Genomic DNA, 21,819 nt, shown 5'->3' with positions numbered 1-21,819 from the left:
CAAGGATGGCAAACATGGGGCCCTCCGCTGTCCTTAGAGCACATCTATCACCCCAGCCGTTGGGCCAGGCTCACTGGGGCTGATGGGAAGCTAGGAAGCTGCCGTATGAGATACTGTACGATGTGTGTGAGAGAGAATCGCTGCTGGCCACAAGGCAATGGCTTTTCCCACCTGACCTGCCCCACCCTCCAGCCCTGGGAGCCTTTGCAAGGGAGCTGTTTCCAGAGGGGAGAGGCTCTGTTTGCCATCAAGGGTGGCTGGTTTCACCTGGGCTGCCCCACCTCCAGCCCAAGGAGCTTCCAGAAGGAAGGAGCTAGACAGTGGCAGATTATGAGCCATGGGGCTGTGCGCGAACCTAGTGCTAAGTTTGTGTTTTTGGCTGCTGTTCTATTCATGTTGTTGATATTGTTTTATAGCTCATAAGGGCTGTGTTGCTTGTTCATCACATGGTGCAACTTTTGCTTTAGCTGTGATGTTCAGCTAATTTTTCAGTTTGCTGCTCGGTTAGCGGCGTTGCCTCACTGGCGATTTGTTAATTGTTCCATATGTTTTATGCTGCATTTGTGATGGGCTTTTACATTCTATCGTGTTATTATTATTTATTTATTATTTTATTCCGTGAACTGCCCCGAGATCTCTCGATGAAGATCGGCTAAAATAAATAGATAGATAGATAGATAGATAAAATAAATAATGAATGAATGAATATTGTGTGTATTGTGTTGATGAAGATTGGTTTAAATAAATAAATAAATAAATAACGAATATTGTGTGTAAGCCGCTTTGGGATTCATTTGAATGAAAAGCGATGAAGAAACAAAACAAATAAAAAATACCGAATCCGACTGTCCGCCATCCAGCTCAGTGTGCCCGCACTGATTGGCAGAAGCTCTCCAGGATTTCAGAAAGGGGTCTCTACAGGCCTACCTGGAGATGTCAAGGATTGAACACCTGGGACCTTCTGAATGTAAAGCAGATGCTCTACCACTGAGCCACAGAACCTTCCCTGGACCACAGGGACTTAGGAGCTCCCCCTAGCATCATGAGGACCGGCTTCTTTCTGTCCATGCACACACAGAGAGAAATGAAGTGAAGCTCTCGTTTCTGAAAGCAAAAGGTTTTGGAAGGTGGTTGCTGGATGATCTCGCAGCTGTCCTGTTCCTGAACAGGGAAGAGATGAACAATCCTCTAAACGGGGAAAATTCACAAGCAGCCGAACTTCAGTTAGCTCAGCTGTGCCAGGGGAAAAAAAGCCTTAACCCCTGGACCTCTCCCATGGGGACCCACTTAGCAATAGGTTTTATGCGCTGGGGTCAGCCACTGCTGCAGGCAAAAAACAAACAAGAGCAGCTGGAGTGGAGTTTAATGCTTGGAAAGGCGGGCTGTGTTCACAGGCCAGCGGTTTTTCTCCACGCTGTGGCTGAGACCAGCGAGGTTGGGCCCACGGGCCAGTTGCAAGTGCTTCAAGACAGAGGTTTGCCCAGGTCAGCCATCTCTCCATGAGCTCGTCCTCCGACATCTGAATCAATATTAATAGGAAGAAAGCCTCTGTTCAGGTGATCAGGTTCAGACAGCACCAGAAAACCTGCTTTCTGGGCTTGCAGGCTGTACCAAAGAATTTCCCACGCAGGGCTCTGAGCCGGAAGCAAAAGGAAGCATGGCGACTCCAGTGGGAACCCCCGACACCCAGAGAGAGGTGCCAAACAGAAGATTCTCCTCTTGCAAACTCCACATGGTACACGAGGGGAGACTTTCCCGCAGGCCAGCCCCACTTTAGGTGCAACAACTCCCCCCAGCACTGGCCAGGTAGCTCTCATAGTTCTCCTCGCACCGTCGGACGCAGCGGCAGAAATAGCTTGGGTCGGCAATGGCCCCCAGGAGGTCTGTTTGAACCAGGCAGATGTCGTACAGCTCGGAGGTGGGGGTCGTGCGGAGACAGCTGCTTCCTTGCCCTGAGAACACCTGCCAGGTAAAAGAAGAGAGAGAGCCAGAGTTCTGAGGCTGTGGGTGCGACAGAGGAGCCCAAAGAAGGTGGCACCAGAAGAACAAGCAGCCAGCCAGCCCACCCCTCTCCTCTTTCACTCTGGGTGGCAACATGGCTCCTTTGTTGAGACAGAGAGGTGGGTAACCCAGAAGCCCATTCTCTTCAGAAGCCTGCCAGTCTGGGTGCCGCAAAATTGGAGATGGTCCAACCCAAGGAACGGGAAACAGATTAAGGCTCTTGGAACACAAGTAGTAATGGCAGAGGATGCCACTGAGCGTGTGCAGAGTGGCACCCCCTCAATACAGAGAGAAATAAGAACCTACCTGCCTATGATCAGGGGTTAGGAGGAAGGAATTCCAGAACAGAGCCTGTGGCTTCCAGCAGGCCTGCGTCCTCATTAGAAACTGAGGCTGGCTAGGACAACAGTAGGGAAAGGGAACTTTCAGCCTCTCGGACACTATTTCCTCCAGCAAGCATTCAGTCAAGAGAGTGTCCTACATCCCAACAAATACATCACAAGCGGCTCAAGTCCCGGGGTCTCAAGAGCGGCCTTTGGGGACCGAATGCTGCAAGCTGTGGCTCAAACTCGTATGGGAGGGCAGAGAGGGGGGAGAATTTGTAGTAACTTGCTTTGGGTTCCCTCTCACTAGAATCATAGAATCATAGAGTTGGAAGAGACCACAAGGGCCATCCAGTCTAACCCCCTGCCAAGCAGGAAACACCATCAAAGCATTCTTGACATATGCCTGTCAAGCCTCTGCTTAAAGACCTCCAAAGAAGGAGACTCCACCACACTCCTTGGTAGCAAATTCCACTGCCGAACAGCTCTTACTGTCAGGAAGTTCTTCCTAATGTTTAGGTGGAATCTTCTTTCTTGAAGTTTGAATCCATTGCACTAGAAGGAACTCTGCAAGCCACTCTTCCTGAAAGCACTCCTTGTGGAAGATGCAGAATGGCAAAGCCCTTCAAATGCATTGGCTCTCAGCTTGCGTGGCAGCGGGATCCTCTCCTGCCCCGATCTGCATATAGACTACTCCTAAGGAAAACACAGAACGTTGTTCCCTGTACAGTATAATCGTCAATCTTGGTTCATGTCCTTACTGAACAGCACCTAAAGTAGCCCGATCTGTAGAAGCATCGGGCTGCGGAAGGGGAAACTGGACCGACATCACCTCTCTTGCTGGAGCCCTTGACTGAAAACATGCACAGGCCCCCAGTCTTCCCTTCTGCACAGCTAGGAAATGCGTAGCAGCCCTCTCTTGTCCTGAATCCAGCAAGCAAGTTCCAGGATGCAAAGAGCAGGCCAAAAAGCTATAGCCAGAGGAGAGCAAGCTGGAGCACGTTGTATTATTACAGTCATTATTATCTGCCACATTTTTACGCTAAGGTGTCTCAAAGCGACTTGCACAATAAAAACAGAAATAGCCCAGACGGTAAAACCGGCGATAAAAATAGCAACGGCCAGAAATAAAGGAGTGTGATCCACGCACCGAAGAGGAAAAAGCGGGATCGAGATTGAGGCTGGCCTCCGAAGCCAAGAGATTTGATCGGGAGTCTCCAGAAGCGCCAGAGGTCACCTCCACAGCGTTCTCTCTAAATATAATCTGGCCCAGGGTCATGCGGCTGGGGGGGTGGGGGTGGGGATGAGGAACTGCTGCCCTGCTCAGCAAAACAGGGGCTCCAACCTTCTGCAGATAGGGCAGAGGAGGTGCTGGGAGCTCCTCGCCTCTAGTGCAAAGATCGGCTATTAAGTACTGAATGCAAAGGAAGGAAACTTCCTTTATTCCCAAAACAGCACTGAGGGGCCGACAGCATCCCTTCCCATGCGCAGCAGAGAGCCCTAGGAGGCCACTGTGGTGGCTGGACTCCAGCAGGAACCAATTAACCTTTCCTGCCCAGCCGTTCCTCATTCTGCCAGTCCAGCCACTGCCAGCGCATTCCCTCCCATGCCCTCTCCTCTTCTTGGGAGGGCGCACTCTCAGTCATGTACAAAGGGAGCTGCCACAATGGCCAGATCCTTCCCACTCCTCTCCCTGGAATCTCACTTCTGAGCATGCTCCTCTGGGGAAGCTGCCCTTTAAGCACAGAGGGCTGCGAATGAGCTTCAGACCGCTCGGAGGCAGGATGCTGGGCTACGGCAGGCAGCGGGGATGACTCACGCCAGCAAGAGCAGGCAGCACGCACCGGCTGCTCTGCGCCAGCAAAGTCTCCTCTACTCACCTGTGGTTAAAACAGGCAGCTAGCTTATCCCTTCCACCCAGTTCTGCAACTCCTTTGGGGCTGCCCAAGGGTTTCCTCTCACCAAGCTAGGCGTTTGGAAGGCAGCTCTGCCATCTAAGGGCGGCACAGGGTTCCAGAGGTGGATGTCAGAGGCGCATGCCTTTGCTCTGCCTCAAAGCTCTGGCCACAATCCTTCACCAGCCCAGTCTAGCCTACCTCCCAGGGCTGTCGTGAGGAAGAGAGAATTATAAAGAGGATATGATCTGATTAAGTGGGGTGGTTTTTGTTTATTTCCACACTGAAATATTTTAGAGCAACGATCCATGGCAACGATACCCGAGGGTGGATGATGGTGTCGGAATCGTTCAGGCGAATGTTGTCATCGATACAGATATGGTGGGTGCTTGTGTCGTGAGGGTCAATCCAAAGGGGCTTCCCTCCTCGGCTGGAGAACTGGTTCCTGGCCCACCTGGAACAAACACACACATGGGGGGAGAGAGAGAGAGGAGGGGGGGGATCAGAACTTCTATGGGGATTTTTCCTAGGTTGTTGAAGTGAGAGTCTGCAATGAATCTTAGCAAAGACCCCACCAGCCCACCTTGTCCCCTCCAATGCAACAAACGGAAACAAGAAGGCAAGAAATGTATTGAATGCCGTGATCATAAGGGTCAAGCTGGCATATTCTTTCCACATACAAATACCAACTCAATTAATACATCTATTCTTATCCCACACAATTTATTCTGCTTTCACGGTTCAGCATTTGAGAAGATTTAGATTACTTTTGACAAGGAATGAGATGATAGAAAAAAGAAGAGATTCAGGTGGAGGACAGCAGAGTTGATGGGGGACAGGGACTAAGAGCCACAAAAGACAGATAGAAGTTGCCCTGGCTGTTCACGACCCAGCTCTTCACCACGGGAACCTCCCTCTCATTTCAGAGCTCTCCCGTGAGAATGCAAAAATATTTCCAAGCTCCTGTGCAAAAGAAACCTGCTTCTTCAAAATCATATTTGAAAAGCTTCTTATGCTACCACCACAGGACCCTGCATAGGAGGGGTATGCATAATTCTCAGTGCAGGACTTCACATGCAATGGCAGCTGTTTGTGCTCCGTGTACCACAGAACAGAACCCAGAAAAGGGTGCAGGAAGGGCTGGCAGTGTCTGCTGAAGGGCTTAGGGCAAGCCTTCCAGTACTCAAAACAAATAGATGCTCAAATATTACAACTGGGTTGTGCTCAGCTTTGGCTGGCTACATTGCCAGATGGCCCAAGAGTCCATCTTCTCTAGATCAGTGTTTCCCAACCTTGTGCCTCCAGATGTTTTGAGACTACAATTCCCATCATCCCTAGCTAGCAAGACCAGTGGTCAGGAATGATGGGAATTGTAGTCCGAAAACAGCTGGAGGCACAAGGTTGGGAAACACTGCTCTAGATCACAAAACTAACAGGTTTGCTCAAAGCTTCCAGTGGCTCAGGCTGCATGTTGAAGCAAGAGAGTTATTCCCAACAGAACTATCTGGATTTAGCACAGTTCATTCCCTCCCTCCCTCCCTCCCTCTCTCTCCCTCTCTCTCTCTCTCTGGTACAGGACATGAGTCCTCAGTCCTAATCTCAGCAGCAGAACAAGGCAGAGTCAGGTGGATCTTAAAGAACCAATGGTGACTTTGCATTTTAAACAATTGCTCTTGGCAGATGTGAGTTCAGTAAGGGAGAGGTGGCGAACCTATGGACCACCAGATGTCTTTGGACTACAGTTTCCATCAGGCCCACTCAACATGGCCTTTGGTCAGGGATCATGGGAGTTGGAGTCCAAGAGCATCAGGTTCTTTATCCTGGCAGTAAAGAAAAGGAAGAGGCAAGCAAACATGTCTCAACCCTGCAGGAATGTCAGGCTGGAGACAGGGAAAAAGGGAAGAATCACTTTCTTCTTCTTCTTCTTCTTCTTCTTCTTCTTCTTCTTCTTCTTCTTCTTCTTCTTCTTCTTCTTCTTCTTCTTCTATTATTTATTTATTTATTTATTTATTTATTTATTTATTTATTTATTTATTATCATTAGGATTTATACCCACCATCTTTCTCCAAAGGAGCCCAATGCATTGGGTGAAATTCAACTAAGCGCTAACTGTGTGCATGCAACAAAGTCTCCTTGTGCACTGAGACTTTTCCCCAATCCTACTACCCTATGCCCCTTAAACCTGCTCTGGGTTTTCCTCCAACCTGCCAGAGCAGATTTAGGGGCACAGGTGTGGGGGTGGGGGGTGGGGTGGGAGTCCCATTGCACAAAGGGACCTTGATCCATGCATGCAGCAACTTAGCTGAATCCCGCCCTACAATACTAATGCAATTAAAACTTCTAAAAACATTGGACGCTCAAAAATACCCTAATTTATACCAGCCGTCCCCTACCTGATGCTCTACAACTGTTCCTGACGACAACCCCCACAGTCCCAGCCAGGATAATCAGGGATAATGGGAGTTATAGTCCAACAGCATCCGGGGGGGGGGGACACGTTGGGAAGGCGGTTTTAGACCACAGTCATTTGCCTGGCTCAGAAGCGACTGTCGACTGTCACGCAAGGCCAGGAGGCAAGAAATTTGTGTGCTGATGGGGCAATTTTAAAAGTCTGGCCAAGCTGGGGTTTTTTTGAAAGCCTGTATAAATGAATCAGTGACATCACCCTAAGTAAAAGCACATCAGTCACTATAGGCTAAGAAGCAGGCTGCCGTTCTTATTCCTCACCAGTCAAAGTGATCCTGGAAGCCACAAAGGCCTTCCCTGGAGCTGATGTAGAGGTACAGTTCCCTGTCGCCATCTTCACTGGAGAGCCGCCCTGCTCCCTGGGTCAACACCACCTTTCGCTTGCTGCAACGTATCGTTCCAGGACTGATGTCCACCGGCAGCTGCCATAGCGTAGCAGGGAGGCAGAGGAGGGGTGAAAAAAAGCAAATGAAACACAGATCACTCTCCTGTCAAGCTCTCAGCAGCAAACTTGAGGTCATCAAAGCAGAGCGTTGTGTGCATTGAGATGAGGAATCACCCTGAGCTGCACCTGGGGATCAAGGGCGTTGCACTGGCGGAGGAAGGCAGGTGCGGTGGGCACCGGGAGCCAGCCATGAGGGCGCGTGACATCGCTGTGCCACCCACCCCCACTTGCTGAGTGGGCGGCCCCCCCCAGATGCTCACTGCGTGGGCGGTGGGCTGCTAGGAACGATGCTGCCGCAGGCGGCTAGCAGCGCCCCCCTCGATGCTCATCGCATGGGCGACTAGCCCCACCCCGCGGGCTGGCTAGCCCCGCCTTGCACCACCTGGATGCAGAAGGGGGCTGTCCCACCAAATGGATTAAGGGCTCCTTCAGCCTTCCCCAACCTAGTGCTCTGCCCCTGTTTTGGACTACAACTCCCATCAGCCCCTGCCAATTTGGCAAATGGTTAGGATGCCACGAGTTGGAGTTCAACAACATTGGGCACTCGGCTGGGCTGCTTCCATGTGACCAACAGAAACTTTCTCGACTTGCGTGTGAATGGTCTTCCCCCCAGCAAACAGCGTTGCATGTTAAGCCTGGTGCTGAAATGGATGCAAGGGCCAAGCGGGCTTTAGAATTCCCTTTCCCATAACCAGATGCCTCTACCTCAGAAGTATAAAAATGGGATCGCCCCCTGAGCACAATGGAGGAATGGTGAGATAGAAATGTAATACATTAAGTAATAAATACAATTGCATTATCATCAAACATCCCCTAACAGATCACAAAGGTTGCCATAGCTGAATTCTCTCGGCAGCTGGCAGTGCACCAGAACTGATGAATGTGGCAAAAGTTCAGTCCTTAACAACACTGAATTTTACTCACATTTAATTCCAATTATAAAGGAAGGCTTTAGCGGTGTCAAAAATATTTATTTGGTCCTCTCAAATCCCACTAAGCATCAACTAAGCATTTCTTTTCATGCATCAAATGCCTTCTGTCTAAGCGGAGAGCCAGCACGGTCCAATCTTGTGGACAGTGTTTTGGACTTCAATCATATGCCGCCTTAGTCACAATCTTGATGCGGTGGCCTTGGCAAGCTCATTGTTGTTTGCTTCAGTTTCTCATCTGTAAAATGGGAACGTTAAGTGCCCCAAGCTGCACAAGGAGCACAAGCTAAAGTCTGCAGTGCTCTACCCATTATAATTCTTAATGGCCCCATGCTCACACACCTAGCTAAATAAAATAGGACCTAGGATTCAGAGAAATGTGACAAATGGAGGATGCACAGGTGCTTAAGAATGGAAAGGTAGGTACAGTACAGGGGCCCATAGCAATCTGCAAGCTATAAACAGACCACCCCAAGATCGTTTAAGTCATAACCAGGCTTTCCCCGGTTCCTCAATATTTAGTGGGCTCTGCCCGTTATTCAGAAGCTTCACTTTGGAAGTACAGAGACCAAAAACCTGCTATTTTTAATGAAAGCTGAATTCCTCCAGGATTCCAGCAAAGCCACCAGGATTCTTCACTTTCCAACGAGATATTGCAATGTATAATGTTGGCAGCCTTGGTCCCCAAAGCGCAAAGGAGAGTCCCTATCAAATCCAAAGCTCCACACCTCCGGTATTATATTCATTTCTTATCGGGCAACCTAATTAAATAATGCCGGATTTAATTTTGGCTGCCCTTCAGAGAGAGGAAGCAATCAGCTGTGAGCTTGGCAGGATTTCCTAGAGAAGGGAAGGGGTGTAGAATCAGGCAGTCACAACCTGCATCTCATGGGACGCCAACAAGAGACTCCTAAAGCCTGCCGAGAGGCTGCATGGAAGGCTGGGACATGGCAGACCAGGGTTCAAATCCCCCCTCAGCCATGGAGCTCACCAGGTGGCCTTGGGCCACTCACTGCCTCTGAGCCTAACCTACCCCACAGGGTTGTTGTAGGGATGAAGGGGAGAACCAGGTACGCCACCTTGAGTTCCTTGGTGGGATACAAAGGCAATAAATAAAAAGGTGTCTTCAGCTGAAAGGCATCTAGAAAACTAACTGAACAAACAAAAAAAGCAGAGGGCACTGGGATCAATAAGCCTCAGCCGAGAGAGCTGCTTGAACACCTGCTAGGCTTGCGGAAAAGGCAGGTCGTGACTAAAAGAGCAAAAGCAATGGAGGAATCCATAGAATCATAGAATTGTCGAATTGGAAAGGACCTCAAGCATCATCTAGTCCAACCCCCTGCAATGCAGGAATCTAAAAGAGGCACCCCCAAACTCGGCCCTCCAGATGTTTTGGGACTACAACTCCCATCATCCCTAGCTAAGAGGACCAGTGGTCAGGGATGATGGGAATTGTAGTCCCAAAACATCTTGGGGGGGTGAGTTTGGGGGTGCCTGATCTAAAACATCCATGACAGATGGCCACCCAGCCTCTGCTTAAAAACCTCCAAGGAAGGAGAGTCCACAGCTCCCTGAGGGAGTCTGTCCCAGGGTGCTCTTATTCTGCCCACTCACCGAGACATCCCGCAGCGCAGGGAAGTGGGGGTGCTCCCCCTCCAGGGCACAGCGCACTGCCTTCAGGACGCGAGCCAAGTCCGTGCCAAAGGTGCGGAAGACGACGGCAAAGTGCCTCCCTTCCCGGTGCAGGCTCTCCAAGAGGCGGAAGAAGGAAGGCAGCACCAAGTGGTAGTGCTTGCCACGCTCACCGGGGGTGGAGAGCAGCGGGTGAGGAGGCCCCTGCCACTCCAGAAGCTGCAGGTGGCGCTTGAGAAGATCGCGGAACTTCCGCCCGTGCGGCGTGTCTGTGAATCGGGTGTTACGGCCGTACTGGGAGTAAAAAGTCACGGCCCCCGGGCAGGGAGGGAGCAAGGAGGGAGACTCGCTCAGCCACTGCCACTTGCCTGGAAGGAAAGAGGAAGGAGGTGAGTTTAGGGACTAAAGGAAGGAGGAACTCTCTCTCTCTCTCTCTCTCTTCCATTGATGGGCTCACACTCTATCCTGGGCCCAAAGTCCCAGCACAGCTTCGCTTACACCTTCAGAGCCAACCCCGAAGCCTGGGAAGGGGACAGAGCTTGCCAACAGAACATCTGCTTGGCATGCAGAAGGCACCAGCATCTCATAGGAAAATAAGAGCCTGCTGGATCAGACCAATGCCCCCCCCCCCGGTCCAGCATCCTGTTCTCACAGTGGCCAACCAGGTGCGGGATTTGAGCACAAGAGCACTCTCCCCTCCTGCAGAATCTCAGAGTTCGGCTGGGAAAGACTCCCTGCATGAAATCCTGGAAAGCCAGTGCCAGTGCCTAGAGCAGGCACCCCCAAACTGCGGCCCTCCAGATGTTTTTGCCTACAACTCCCATGATCCCTCGCTATGAGGACCAGTAGTCAGGGATGATGGGAATTGTAGTCCAAAACATCTGGAGGGCTGAAGTTTGGGAATGCCTGGCCTAGAGTGCCCTAAATAAGGACCTCCTTTGCAGCAACCTTTGCCAGCCCTCCGGATGTTTTGGTCTATGATGCTGATCGGCCCCAGCTAGCACATCCTAATGGGAATAGGGAGTCCAAAACACCTGGAGGGCACCAGGTTGGCAAAGGCTGCTTCAGTGTTTCCGCAACAGCCTTTTATTGAACACCTTTTTTAAAAAGGGGGGGCAGTGGAAGGAAGAGAACAATGCGCAGTGCAGCAGAATACAAATCTCTCAGGCAAGTGGCAATAGTTCAGACAGAGGGCACCTGAAGTCAAACAGCTTAGCTAAGTACATGTTAATTTTAACTTCTTGGTGCTCCTGCATGTGTGCATGCGAGAGTGTTGGCAGGCAGCTTTAACCTAATTCTGAAGAGACCAACAATACGTAAATGTGCCTGGGAGAGATACAGGATGCAACAGCTCCTTTGATGAGGTTCCCTTCGCAGAGAACAAAAGAGCCTGATCTATAAGGAGAGCTGGCTCGTGGGCGGCATAATAGGGGCATGGCGCTGCCTTGCAGCAGAGTGCCAGGCTACAGTAGTAGTCTCTTGGTCCAGATCCAGGGAGCCGAGGATGTAAGCAAGTTGGCCCTGAGCCTGAGATGAGATACAATGGGCAGGACTGCCCCGTTTGCTTTTCAATGCTGATGCTGAGAGGGGAGGGCAACCGGAGGTGTTGTGAGAGGGTGGGTGGCTACTTCCAGTCCATTTTTAACCCACCTTCCCACCTCCCTGTCCAACCCCCTTTTCCTCTGTGGGATGCAGAGTACAGGTTGGGAGCTCGCAGCTTGCCAGAAAGAGGGCAGTACCAACTCAAGGTGGGGGGAAAGCAAGGCAATCATCCAAAGATGTCGAAGAAAACTTTTTTTATTTACAAAAACACTCAAATTTCTATCATTACGTATAATGCATCTGGAGTGCTCTCTTAAGAGACAAGAGAAACCCCCACAAGTAACGCTTGTTGCCTCTGATGAACAGGACACCATACCTGAAAATGTGTTAGGCACAATAATAGAAAACTGGGAGTGCATTTGTAAATAAAGGTAAAGGTAAAGGGACCCCTGACCATTAGCTCCAGTCGTGACCGACTCTGGGGTTGCGCGCTCATCTCGCATTATTGGCCGAGGGAGCCGGCGTATAGCTTCCAGGTCATGTGGCCAGCATGACAAAGCCGCTTCTGGCAAACCAGAGCAGCACATGGAAACGCCGTTTACCTTCCCGCTATAGCGGTTCCTATTCATCTACTTGCATTTTGATGTGCTTTCGAACTGCTAGGTTGGCAGGAGCTGGGACCGAGCAACGGGAGCTCACCCCGTTGCGGGGATTCAAACCGCCGACCTTCTGATCAGCAAGCCCTAGGCTCAGTGGTTTAGCCCACAGCGCCACCTGGGTCCCCGCATTTGTAAATAAATGAATACTATTTTCTTCAACAGCTTGTGAGGGTTGTCACTTTGTTTTTGGTGGTTTGCTTGCGAACTTTTTTAATATCTAAAAAACGGGGGGTTGTAAAAAATTTATTCTGAAAGGATGGCCCAGAGAAAAAAGCTTGAGAATCAACACACTAGCACCACGGGGGGGGGGGCTTCCCCCAGCCCCACCTCCTCCCCACAGAACAGCACATGGGGGTAGGAGAAGGGAGACTGTTCCATCAGACAAGGAGAGATGCTTGTGCTAACAGAGCAATCTCCTTAGCCCTACATTAAATTATCCCCCCAGGCTTCTGCCTCCTTCCCTACACACCCCTTGGCCATACTGTGTTTCTCTGCATCACCTATCCTGAAAATCAGAAATGATTTTTTAAAAAAACACACCAAGCAATTCTTCTTTCTTGCAGTGTTTCATCCAGCCATTGAACTTAGGTTTTATGTCACAGGAACTGGGATTTCAGCTGCTCGCATGGTCTTACCTGTTGGGCTGATTTCCCCCCAGGTCACAGTGCTCAGGAAATAGTTTAGAGCAGCTCTGGGGTCCTGACCAGTGACAGCATCAGACACTACGATCGTGTTGTTTAAGTCTATGTGTAGAACCAGCTTCCGTTTCTTAGGGCTTAAGCTCACTCCGGAAAGAGGGACTAAGCTGGTGCTAGTTCTTGGCTGCTGGCAGTCCATTTCTTCACCTTCTTCTCTTTGGGCAGACTGGCCATGTTGCCCTTCTGCACAGCTGAGACTGGCGACCTGGTCCTCCTCTGCAGAATTCCGTACGCCATTCCCAAGACCGTCAGTCTCAGAATGAGATTTTTTTCTTTTCAGCGAGCTGGCGCTACTGGAGACGGACTGTGTGCCAACTATTCCAGGAGCCATCTCTGCACATATGGTCATCAGCTTGGGTTTCAAATCGTTCGGATCGGTGTTGGAAATATCATCTCCTGCAGTGCAGCTGCCAGAGAGATCTCTCTCCCTTGAAGCTGTTGGGTCACTCATGGGCTGGGATGAATTAGGAGGGAGATGTCGCCTCAGGCTCAACTGTATGGACAAGAAGAGTAAAGAGTCACTATTTCCCCCTATGTCATATAACAACAACAACAACAACAACAACAACAACAACAACAACAACAACAACAACAACAACAACTTATTATTTATACCCCGCCCATCTGGCTGGGTTTCCCCAGCCACTCTGGGAGACTTCCAACAGAAAAATAAAATAAAATAATCTAGTAAACATTAAAAGCCTCCCTAAACAGGGCTGCCTTCAGGTGCCTTCTAAAAGTCAGATTGTTGTTTATTTCCTTGACATCTGATAAGAGGGCGTTCCACAGGGCGGGTGCCACTGCCGAGAAGGCCCTCTGCCTGGTTCCCTGCAACTTGGCTTCTCGCAACGAGAGAACCGCCAGAAGGCCCTCGGTGCTGGACCTCAGTGTCCAGGCAGAACGATAGGATGGAGACGCTCCTTCAGGTATACTGGACCGAGGCCATTTAGCGCTTTAAAGGTCAGCACCAACACTTTGAATTGTGCTCGGAAACGTACTGGGAGCCAATGTAGACCTTTCAAGACCGGTGTTATGTGGTCTCAGCGGCCGCTCCCAGTCACCAGTCTAACTGCCGCATTCTGGATTAGTTGTAGTTTCTGGGTCACCTTCAAAGGTAGCCCCATGTAGAGCGCATTGCAGTAGTCCAAGCCGGAGATAACTAGGGCATGCACCACTCTGGCAAGACAGTCTGCAGGCAGGTAGGGTCTCAGCCTGCATACCAGATGGAGCTGATAAACAGCTGCCCTGGACACAGAATTGACCTGCGCCTCCATGGACAGCTGTGAGTCCAAAATGACTCCCAGGCTGCACACCTGGTCCTTCAGGGGCACAGTTACCCCATTCAGGACCAGGGAGTCCTCCACACCTGCTGTCCCCCACAAACAGTACTTCTGTCTTGTCAGGATTCAACCTCAATCTGTTAGCCACCATCCATCCTCCAACCGCCTTCAGGCACTCACACAGGACCTTCACCGCATTCACTGGTTTTGATTTGAAAGAGAGGTAGAGCTGGGTATCATCCGCATATTGATGAACACCCAGCCCCGACCCCCTGATGATCTCTCCCAGCGGCTGCATGTAGATGTTAAAAAGCATGGGGGAGAGGACAGAACCCTGAGGCACCCCACAAGTGAGATCCCAGGGGTCTGAACACTCATCCCCCACCACCACTTTCTGAACACGGCCCAGGAGGAAGGAGCGGAACCACTGTATGACAGTGCCCCCAGTTCCCAGCCCCTCTAGACGGTCCAGAAGGATGTTATGGTCGATGGTGTCAAAAGCCACTGAGAGATCCAGCAGAGCTAGGAAACAGCTCTCACCTTTGTCCCTAGCCCGCCGGAGATCATCAACCAGTGCGACCAAGGCAGTTTCAGTCCCATGATGAGGCCTGAATCCCGACTGGAAGGGATCCAAATGGTCCGCTTCTTCCAGGCGTGCCTGGAGTTGTTCAGCAACCACTCGCTCAATCACCTTGCCCAAGAATGGAAGATTTGAGACTGGGTGATAGTTGGCCATATTGGCCGCATCTAAAGATGGTTTTTTAAGAAGCGGTATAATAACCGCCTCTTTCAGCGGGACTGGGAAGGCTCCCTCGCAGAGAGAAGCATTCACCAACCCACGAAGCCCATCCCCCAGCCCTTCCCGGCTGGCTTTTATAAGCCAGGATGGGCAAGGATCAAGGAGACAGGTGGTTCAATGTGAAGCAGAAGCTTATATAATTAGATCCAGGTTCAGTCAGCTACAAAGCCCCACTACATGGACTTTCTACTACTCAGCATGGTGAATTGTTGAGACTGAGGCATTGTGGGAATAAAACAGTGTGCTCTGATCAACTTCATAATCTGCACCCTGAGCTAATTTGTGCCATTTCTTTTTACAGATGGGAGATTGAAGCAGAAAAAAATGTTTACTTTCCCCAGACCACCCCAGCGAAAGCCAATCCACAAATTTAGCAAAGCTATCATACTGTGGAGAAAGCGTATTGACTTCCTGAGGTTTGCATGTGTGAGAAGAAACCAGCAAGAAGGTACATTGAAAGATATGCATTTATAGAAACCTGCCTCTAATTAATCAATTGATCAATAACTGAGCTGGTTCTGAACTCTAGTTTTAGGAAGGAACACAGGAAGCTGCCTTTTTACCCAACTGCTACTTCTAGCTCAAGATGATCAATAATGACTGGCGGTGGCGTCCCAAGGTTTTCAGAACCTGGAGATGCTAGGGAAAATTCTGCACTCAAAACACATGCTCTGCCATTGAGAAATGACCCTTCCTCTCACATGGTTTTTTTAGATCACACAAGCAACCTACTCTCTTATCTACTGCGTCTGGTAAATTTATTCTAAAATGCTATATACCATACTTATCTGTGTATAACACACACACACACACACACACACACACACACACACACACACACACACACCGTGTATAAGACAACCCCTATTTTTTGGGACTCCAAATTGAGGAAATGGGAGGAGATTGCCCAGAGTTGTTGAGCTTTTGGGGGGGGGGGATTGCCGACAATCACACACCCGTCTGACTGCCACTGCCAATCGCACACATCAAGGAAGCCACCAATCGTCTGCCCACTCACTGCCAGCAGCCACCAATTGCCCACCCAATTGCCGCAGCAGCAAATCATCAGCATACCTTGACGACACAGCCACCAATCACCTGCCCAAACGCCACTGACAATCTCCTACTCATGGCGGCCACCAATCGCCCATCCCACCTCTGCACTATCCGTGTATAAGAAGACCCCTAATTTTTAGCATTGTTTTATAATTAAAAAAACCTTGTCTTATAAACAAAAAAATACGGTAATCACTAAAATAAACAAGGTTTCTAGTCTGTCAGGCTGAATCCAACACTTTACCCACCAGTAAAGGTAAAGGGACCCCTGACTTAAGACCAGTCGTGAACAACTCTGGGGTTGCGGCGCTCATCTCGCTTTACTGGCCGAGGGAGCTGGCATTTGTCCGCAGACAGCTTCCGGGTCATGTGGCCAGCATGACTAAGCTTCTTCTGGCGAAACCAGAGCAGCACACGGAAACGCCGTTTACCTTCCCGCCAGAGCGGTACCTATTTATCTACTTGCACTTTGACATGCTTTCAAACTGCTAGGTTGGCAGGAGCTGGGACAGAGCAATGTGAGCTCACCCCGTCGTGGGAATTCGAACAGCCGACCTTCTGATTGGCAAACCCTAGGCTCTGTGGTTTAGACTTCAGCGCCACCCACGTCCCTCTTACCCACCAGTAGATGCTGTCAATTCAGGAACTAGAGACTCCAGCATACAAGGCCTGACCAGGATGATACACCCAGCGCCTTAGATTCACCTGAAGCTTCTCCTGGGGTTCTTTATGTCCCTCTTTCAAACTGCCCAACCACTAATTCCCACCATACCTTGCTCATCTGTTTCCTCTCCTACCTGATGTGTTGGTGTACACTCACTCTGTCCCACATAAGCAGACAACCAAAAGCAACAGCTTGCGGAAATTCCATAGCCACCTGCTCACAAACAAAATCATTGTCACAAGATTTGTGGGAAACAATTAGCAGAGAGAGGGGTTCTTCAAAAAAGGATTGGCTGCTGCCAAACATATGAAGGTAGAGTCTACCACTCAGAGTCCACTACTTGCCACAATTTAACATGGAACCTCAGCATTCAGGGCACATTTGTTTGCAAGAACGTTCAGAGATCTTCTCTATGTGTATTTCTGATTACCATGTGATTAATGGAGAGTCTACCTCCCATTCTTCCTGCTTCTGTTTTCCAAAAGCAAAACAAGATAGCCAGTTGGAGAGGACTTGATTGATTTTTGGTCTGATCCAAAGAAGGGCAATGCAACTGATGTTTTTATTTCCACCTCTGGCAAATACATTTCATACAATATGTAAGGAGGACTGTTATTCCACATCAAAGGCAAAACAGAACCACCCAATATTTTCTCGCAAGTATCAGGAGAAAGCTAAATATTCTACTCTGTTCTTTACTCCTACACAAACCCGCCTTAGCTTAAAAACCAAGCAAATTAACCAGAGACTTGCACAAGGTTGGCCAGCAGTTCCGCTGTGCTTAACGGCACTTGTTGCTTTCAAGCCAGCTCCTGAACCCTAAGGCTGCCCTCTTTTATGTACACACCCTAACTTGGGAATAAAGCTCACCGAACACAGCCGAGCGGATCTGCAGCAGGGTAAACCTGTACTGCAAGGCTGGAGATTACCAGTTCGGGGAGTCCCACAGGTCAGCCCACACAAGTCACAGAATCATAGATTTGTAGAGTTGGAAGGGACCACGAGGGTCAACCTAGTCCAACCGCCTGCAATGCAGGAATCTTGTTGTTCACCATGGGGTTCGAACCCACAACCCTGAGATTAAGAATCTCACGCTCTTAATAACACAATACCAATTTATACAATAATGTATGGGAATATCGAATATTTCCTTGTGTCTGTGTGTATTTTCGCTTTTATATGTATCTTTGTTTGTTTTTTCTCCCTCTCACTTTTCCTTCTTTTTTTCCTGTAGGCCTATCACTTGATTTCTTTTAACTGAAATCACCTTAATTATATATATATGGAGAGAGAAAGTGTGTGTGTGTCATGCTCTACCAGCTGAGATATCCCACAGGCATGGCAGCAGTTTGCTTAAGCTTCTTATTTCCTCCAGCCTGACCTTAGCTGCCTCTAACCCTCTCATCGCATCCTCCTCTTAGCCACCATCACAGGATCCCTCGCCCCAGAGGCCCTCTCTCCACACCCAGCCCCGGACTCCCAAGGGTCGGGGAGAGAGGGAATAGGGCAAGTGGGTCCATGAGGCTCATCATCTCCCATGGGACCTCTCTGGTGGGAGGGCGAGGGGTGCCCTTCCTCCTTCCCAGCCCTGATCCAGCCACGTGATCCAGTCCCGACAGGCACCACCACCAACCGCCATCCCCACCAGCAGCGCTCCCCCTCCCCCACCCGCCCCTTCTCCAGCGTTACCAAGATACCGCCGCTGCCCGGCGTCCCACTTCCGCTCTGGCGCCTCCGGCATGTAACCATAGAGGAACTTTTTCGCTCGGCGGCTAGAGACGCCTCTTCCTCCCCTTTTGCGTTTCCTCGTTGTGCTTGCGGAGGCTGCGGCGCCCCCTGGCGACCGGACTCCGTTTTTCGCTCAAGTTTGCCGACTGCTGTTCCTTGTGGCTGGTTGGTTTGCCCATTCGGTGGCTGCTGCGTTGGCTTTGGCACTGGCACGTTGCGAGTTTTATAAGAAAGAAACGACGCTCGGTTTTACACGTGTGCAGCGGATTGAGGTTAATACCGCTCCACTTAAATGAAATAATAATAAAAGACTTTGCAAAAAGAAAAAGGGGGGGGGAACCACACTCCACTTGGGTAGGGAGATGATCATTTTTAATCACCTCTCGCCTATTTGTTTTTGAACCCCCTGCAAACAGAAAGCCAGCCCATCACGCATAAACATTTCTAGTTTTAAGTTGCTTCTTGCTGTGGTGCTAGCTTTCTATTTGCAGGGGGTGTTTGAACAAAAGGGAACGTTCAAAAATACCATGCCTCACAATCAGAAGAGCCCCTGATTCATCGGGAGCATCTGCTTAGACAAATATTTTTAAATGGATTGATCCAACAAACCAATTGACAACACTACTAAATGCAAGATCTCCGGAAGGAAGTCTTCATTCCAACTGACTTGAGGAGCTGGATCAGGCCAATGGCCCAACTATTGCAGCATCCCGTTCTCCACGTGGCCACCCAGATCCCTGTCGGAAAGCCTTAAGCATGACCTGAAGGCCCGAGCAATTTACAGCAATTGGTACTCAGAAGCATTACAGTACTGCCCCCTAGTGCGGAGGCAGAGCATAGCCATGATGGCTAATAGTCATGGATATTCGTCTCCATGAATTTGTGTACAGTACTCTTAAAGCCATTTAAGTTAGTGACCGTCGCTGCCTCCTATGGGAACGAGTTCCGTAGTTTAACTAATCTGATGAACTACAGTTGATTCCATCATTTCAGAACTTTCCTGCCTGAAATACAAGTGTAAGCCAAGGACTCACAAGATAATGCCTAGATAGACTCTCCCTATGCTCAATAGCAGGTGGGATGAAAACATCATCGGCAGACTGTTAAGTTGCAGTTATCACAACCTCCCAGTAATAAAAAACAAAAAAACAAAAAAGGAAAGTAGAAAGAAAAAAAATCTCTGCAATGCAGTTTGCATAACAGGCAAATCAAAGATAATCATGCAAATTAAGTGTGCTTTTGGAGCAGCATACTTCATTTGCCTAATTTCTGGAAAATACTGCATCCCTGCTCCTACCAACCAATAATCTGAAACAGTGACAGGAGAAGCAAAAAGTGTTTGCCTGTTTGCATTGTTTAGGTTTAGGAAGCAAGGTTTTCTCACAGGGGCGTAGCCAGGATCAAAACTAGGGGGGGGGGCAAGCCATGGTCATTCAGGGGCGGGGCCACAAAGTGGGAATGTGGGCGGGGCTACAGGGCCAGCTGGCCTGATGACATTGTGGTGGCGGCAGGGGCGGCAGCGGCCACCTTGTGCTTCTGGGGCTGGCAACGGCGGCGGCTACCCTGCTTGGCTGGAGAGGACGGGAGGGTCGGGCAGGCGAGAGGGGGTGACAGGGTGGGCGAGGGCGAGGCGAGGCACGGCCGCAGTCACGACGGCTCCGAGGCGTTGCTGCATATCAGCATAATATTTCAACCATGTTGTGGGTTCAAGCCCCACCTTAGGAAAAAATTCCTGAATTGCAGGGGGTTGGAATAGATGACCCTTGTGGTCCCTTCCAACTACAATTCTATGATTCCATTGATATATTACCACTAGTGTATTTCAGCCCGTTCAATAACGGGCGCTAGAACATCCTGGGGTTCGGAGAAGCGCTTGCGCAGCGCTTCTCCGAACCCTGGGACCTGTCCTTGCTGTCGGCGGCAGGGGGACAGGAACGGAGGAGGAGAAAGCGCTGCTTTCTCCTCCTCCGTACCTCTCCCGCAGCCACCGACAGCAAGGAGACATCCCAGGGTTCGGAGAAGCGCTTGCGCAAGCGCTTCTCCGAACCCTGGGACCTGTCCTTGCTGTTGGCGGCAGGGGGACAGGAACCGAGGAGGAGAAAGCGCTGCTTTCTCCTCCTCCGTACCTCTCCCGCAGCCACCGACAGCAAGGAGACATCCCAGGGTTCGGAGAAGCGCTTGCGCAAGCGCTTCTCCGAACCCTGGGACCTGTCCTTGCTGTTGGCGGCAGGGGGACAGGAACGGAGGAGGAGAAAGCACTGCTTTCTCCTCCTCCGTACCTCTCCCGCAGCCACCGACAGCAAGGAGACATCCCAGGGTTCGGAGAAGCGCTTGCGCAAGCGCTTCTCCGAACCCTGGGACCTGTCCTTGCTGTTGGCGGCAGGGGGACAGGAACGGAGGAGGAGAAAGCACTGCTTTCTCCTCCTCCGTACCTCTCCCGCAGCCACCGACAGCAAGGAGACATCCCAGGGTTTGGAGAAGCGCTTGCGCAAGCGCTTCTCCGAACCCTGGGACCTGTCCTTGCTGTCCTTGCTGTTGGCGGCAGGGGGACAGGAACGGAGGAGGAGAAAGCGCTGCTTTCTCCTCCTCCGTACCTCTCCCGCAGCCGCCGACAGCAAGGAGACAGGGAGGGTTGTCCGCGAGGCGCCGGGCTCCTCAAGGGCGGCCAGGCTTTCCCCGTCGCCTACGGGAAACGTGGTCCCCTTGGTCCGCCGCCGCCGGGAAACGGGAAGTGACAGGAAGGAGACATTGCTGGACACACACGCGCGCGCTCTCTCCCCCCCCCCCGCCAACGCTCAGTCCGGCTGGGATCAGCGGTTGGCGGCCGCAGGGAAACGGTAGGTGGGGGGGAGAGAGCGCGCGCGTGTGTGTCCAGTCTCTGCTGTCCAATCCCTGTGTCCCTGGGGGACATGCGCAGTGACCCAGGGACACACGGGACAGCTTGGACGCAGGGACAACTTGGAAATTATTATATAGGATAGCATACGCATCATTCTGCTTTCTTGAATTGTCCTACTCCTAGGCATAGCAGCCAAATCCTAGAGGCCTAGGTGCCTCTCTCCCCCCCCCCCCAATTACTGGTAAATACCGTATTTGAAAGAGTCAACCCCCCCCATTTTGATGGGCTTTCTATGTGGGGCTTATCTGCCCCCCCCCAGTATTTTATTAAGGATGGAAGAGGGAGGGAAGGAAGGAATAATAGAGAGAGGGATACCTCATATTTGTGGGTGCCTCTGGGTGATGCTGTGAAGCTGGAACTCTGCAGCAAGAGGATGGGAGGGTCGGGCAGGGGAGAGGGGGTGGCAGGGCGGGCGAGGGTGAGGCAAGACAGGGCCGCAGTCTCGATGGCTCCGAGGCGTTGCTACATATCAGCATAATATTTCAACCATGTTGTGGGTTCAAGCCCCACATTGGGGAAAAATTCCTGCATTGCAGGGGGTTGGACTAGATGACCCTTGTGGTCCCTTCCGACTACTATTCCATGATTCTATTGATATATTATCATAGCATATGCATCATTCTGCTTTCTTGAATTGTCCTAGGCATAGCAGCCAAATCCTAGAGGCCTAGGTGCCCCCCCCCAAAAGAATTACTGGTAAATACTGTATTTTAAAGAGTCATCCCCCCCATGTTGATGGGCTTTCTATGTGGAGCTTATCTGCCCCCCCCCAGTATTTTATTGAGGATGGAAGAGGGAGGAA

At 50.6% G+C, this 21,819-nt stretch overlaps 1 protein-coding gene across 2 annotated transcripts; it reads right to left on the bottom strand.

Annotated features, from left to right (window-relative positions):
• Window positions 1-767: 767 nt before the first annotated feature.
• Window positions 768-18,320, bottom strand: LOC118079432 (uncharacterized). 2 transcript variants are annotated; one of them, XM_060271259.2, is made up of 6 exons: window positions 18,080-18,320; window positions 12,529-13,084; window positions 9,675-10,060; window positions 6,948-7,108; window positions 4,541-4,673; window positions 768-1,962 (listed from the first exon to the last, which is right to left on the bottom strand). In XM_060271259.2, the coding sequence occupies exons 1-6, from the start codon at window positions 18,137-18,139 to the stop codon at window positions 1,774-1,776; spliced, it is 1,485 nt and encodes a 494-aa protein (XP_060127242.2). In that variant the 5' UTR covers window positions 18,140-18,320; the 3' UTR covers window positions 768-1,773. The 2 variants fall into 2 exon arrangements, with proteins under 2 accessions (XP_060127242.2, XP_088518762.1); XM_088662636.1 differs by having other exon boundaries at window positions 16,821-18,117.
• Window positions 18,321-21,819: the final 3,499 nt, after the last annotated feature.

This window comes from Zootoca vivipara, chromosome 2 (assembly GCF_965207765.1).
Source record: "Zootoca vivipara chromosome 2, rZooViv2.hap1.1, whole genome shotgun sequence".
In the NCBI taxonomy this organism is placed as follows: Eukaryota; Metazoa; Chordata; class Lepidosauria; order Squamata; family Lacertidae; genus Zootoca; species Zootoca vivipara.
Note: the sequence above shows the minus strand (reverse complement) of the source record. Positions and strands in the feature narration are given on the sequence as shown.

Excerpts from the sequence above, each read along its gene's own strand:
- LOC118079432 (XM_060271259.2), bottom strand. The coding sequence starts at position 18,139 with ATGGTTACATGCCGGAGGCGCCAGAGCGGAAGTGGGACGCCGGGCAGC. Across the intron at positions 13,085-18,079 it reads CGGGCAGCGGCGGTATCTTG|TTGAGCCTGAGGCGACATCT; the intron begins GTAACGCTGGAG and ends TTGTCCATACAG. Across the intron at positions 10,061-12,528 it reads GGGGGAAATCAGCCCAACAG|GCAAGTGGCAGTGGCTGAGC; the intron begins GTAAGACCATGC and ends CTTTCCTTCCAG.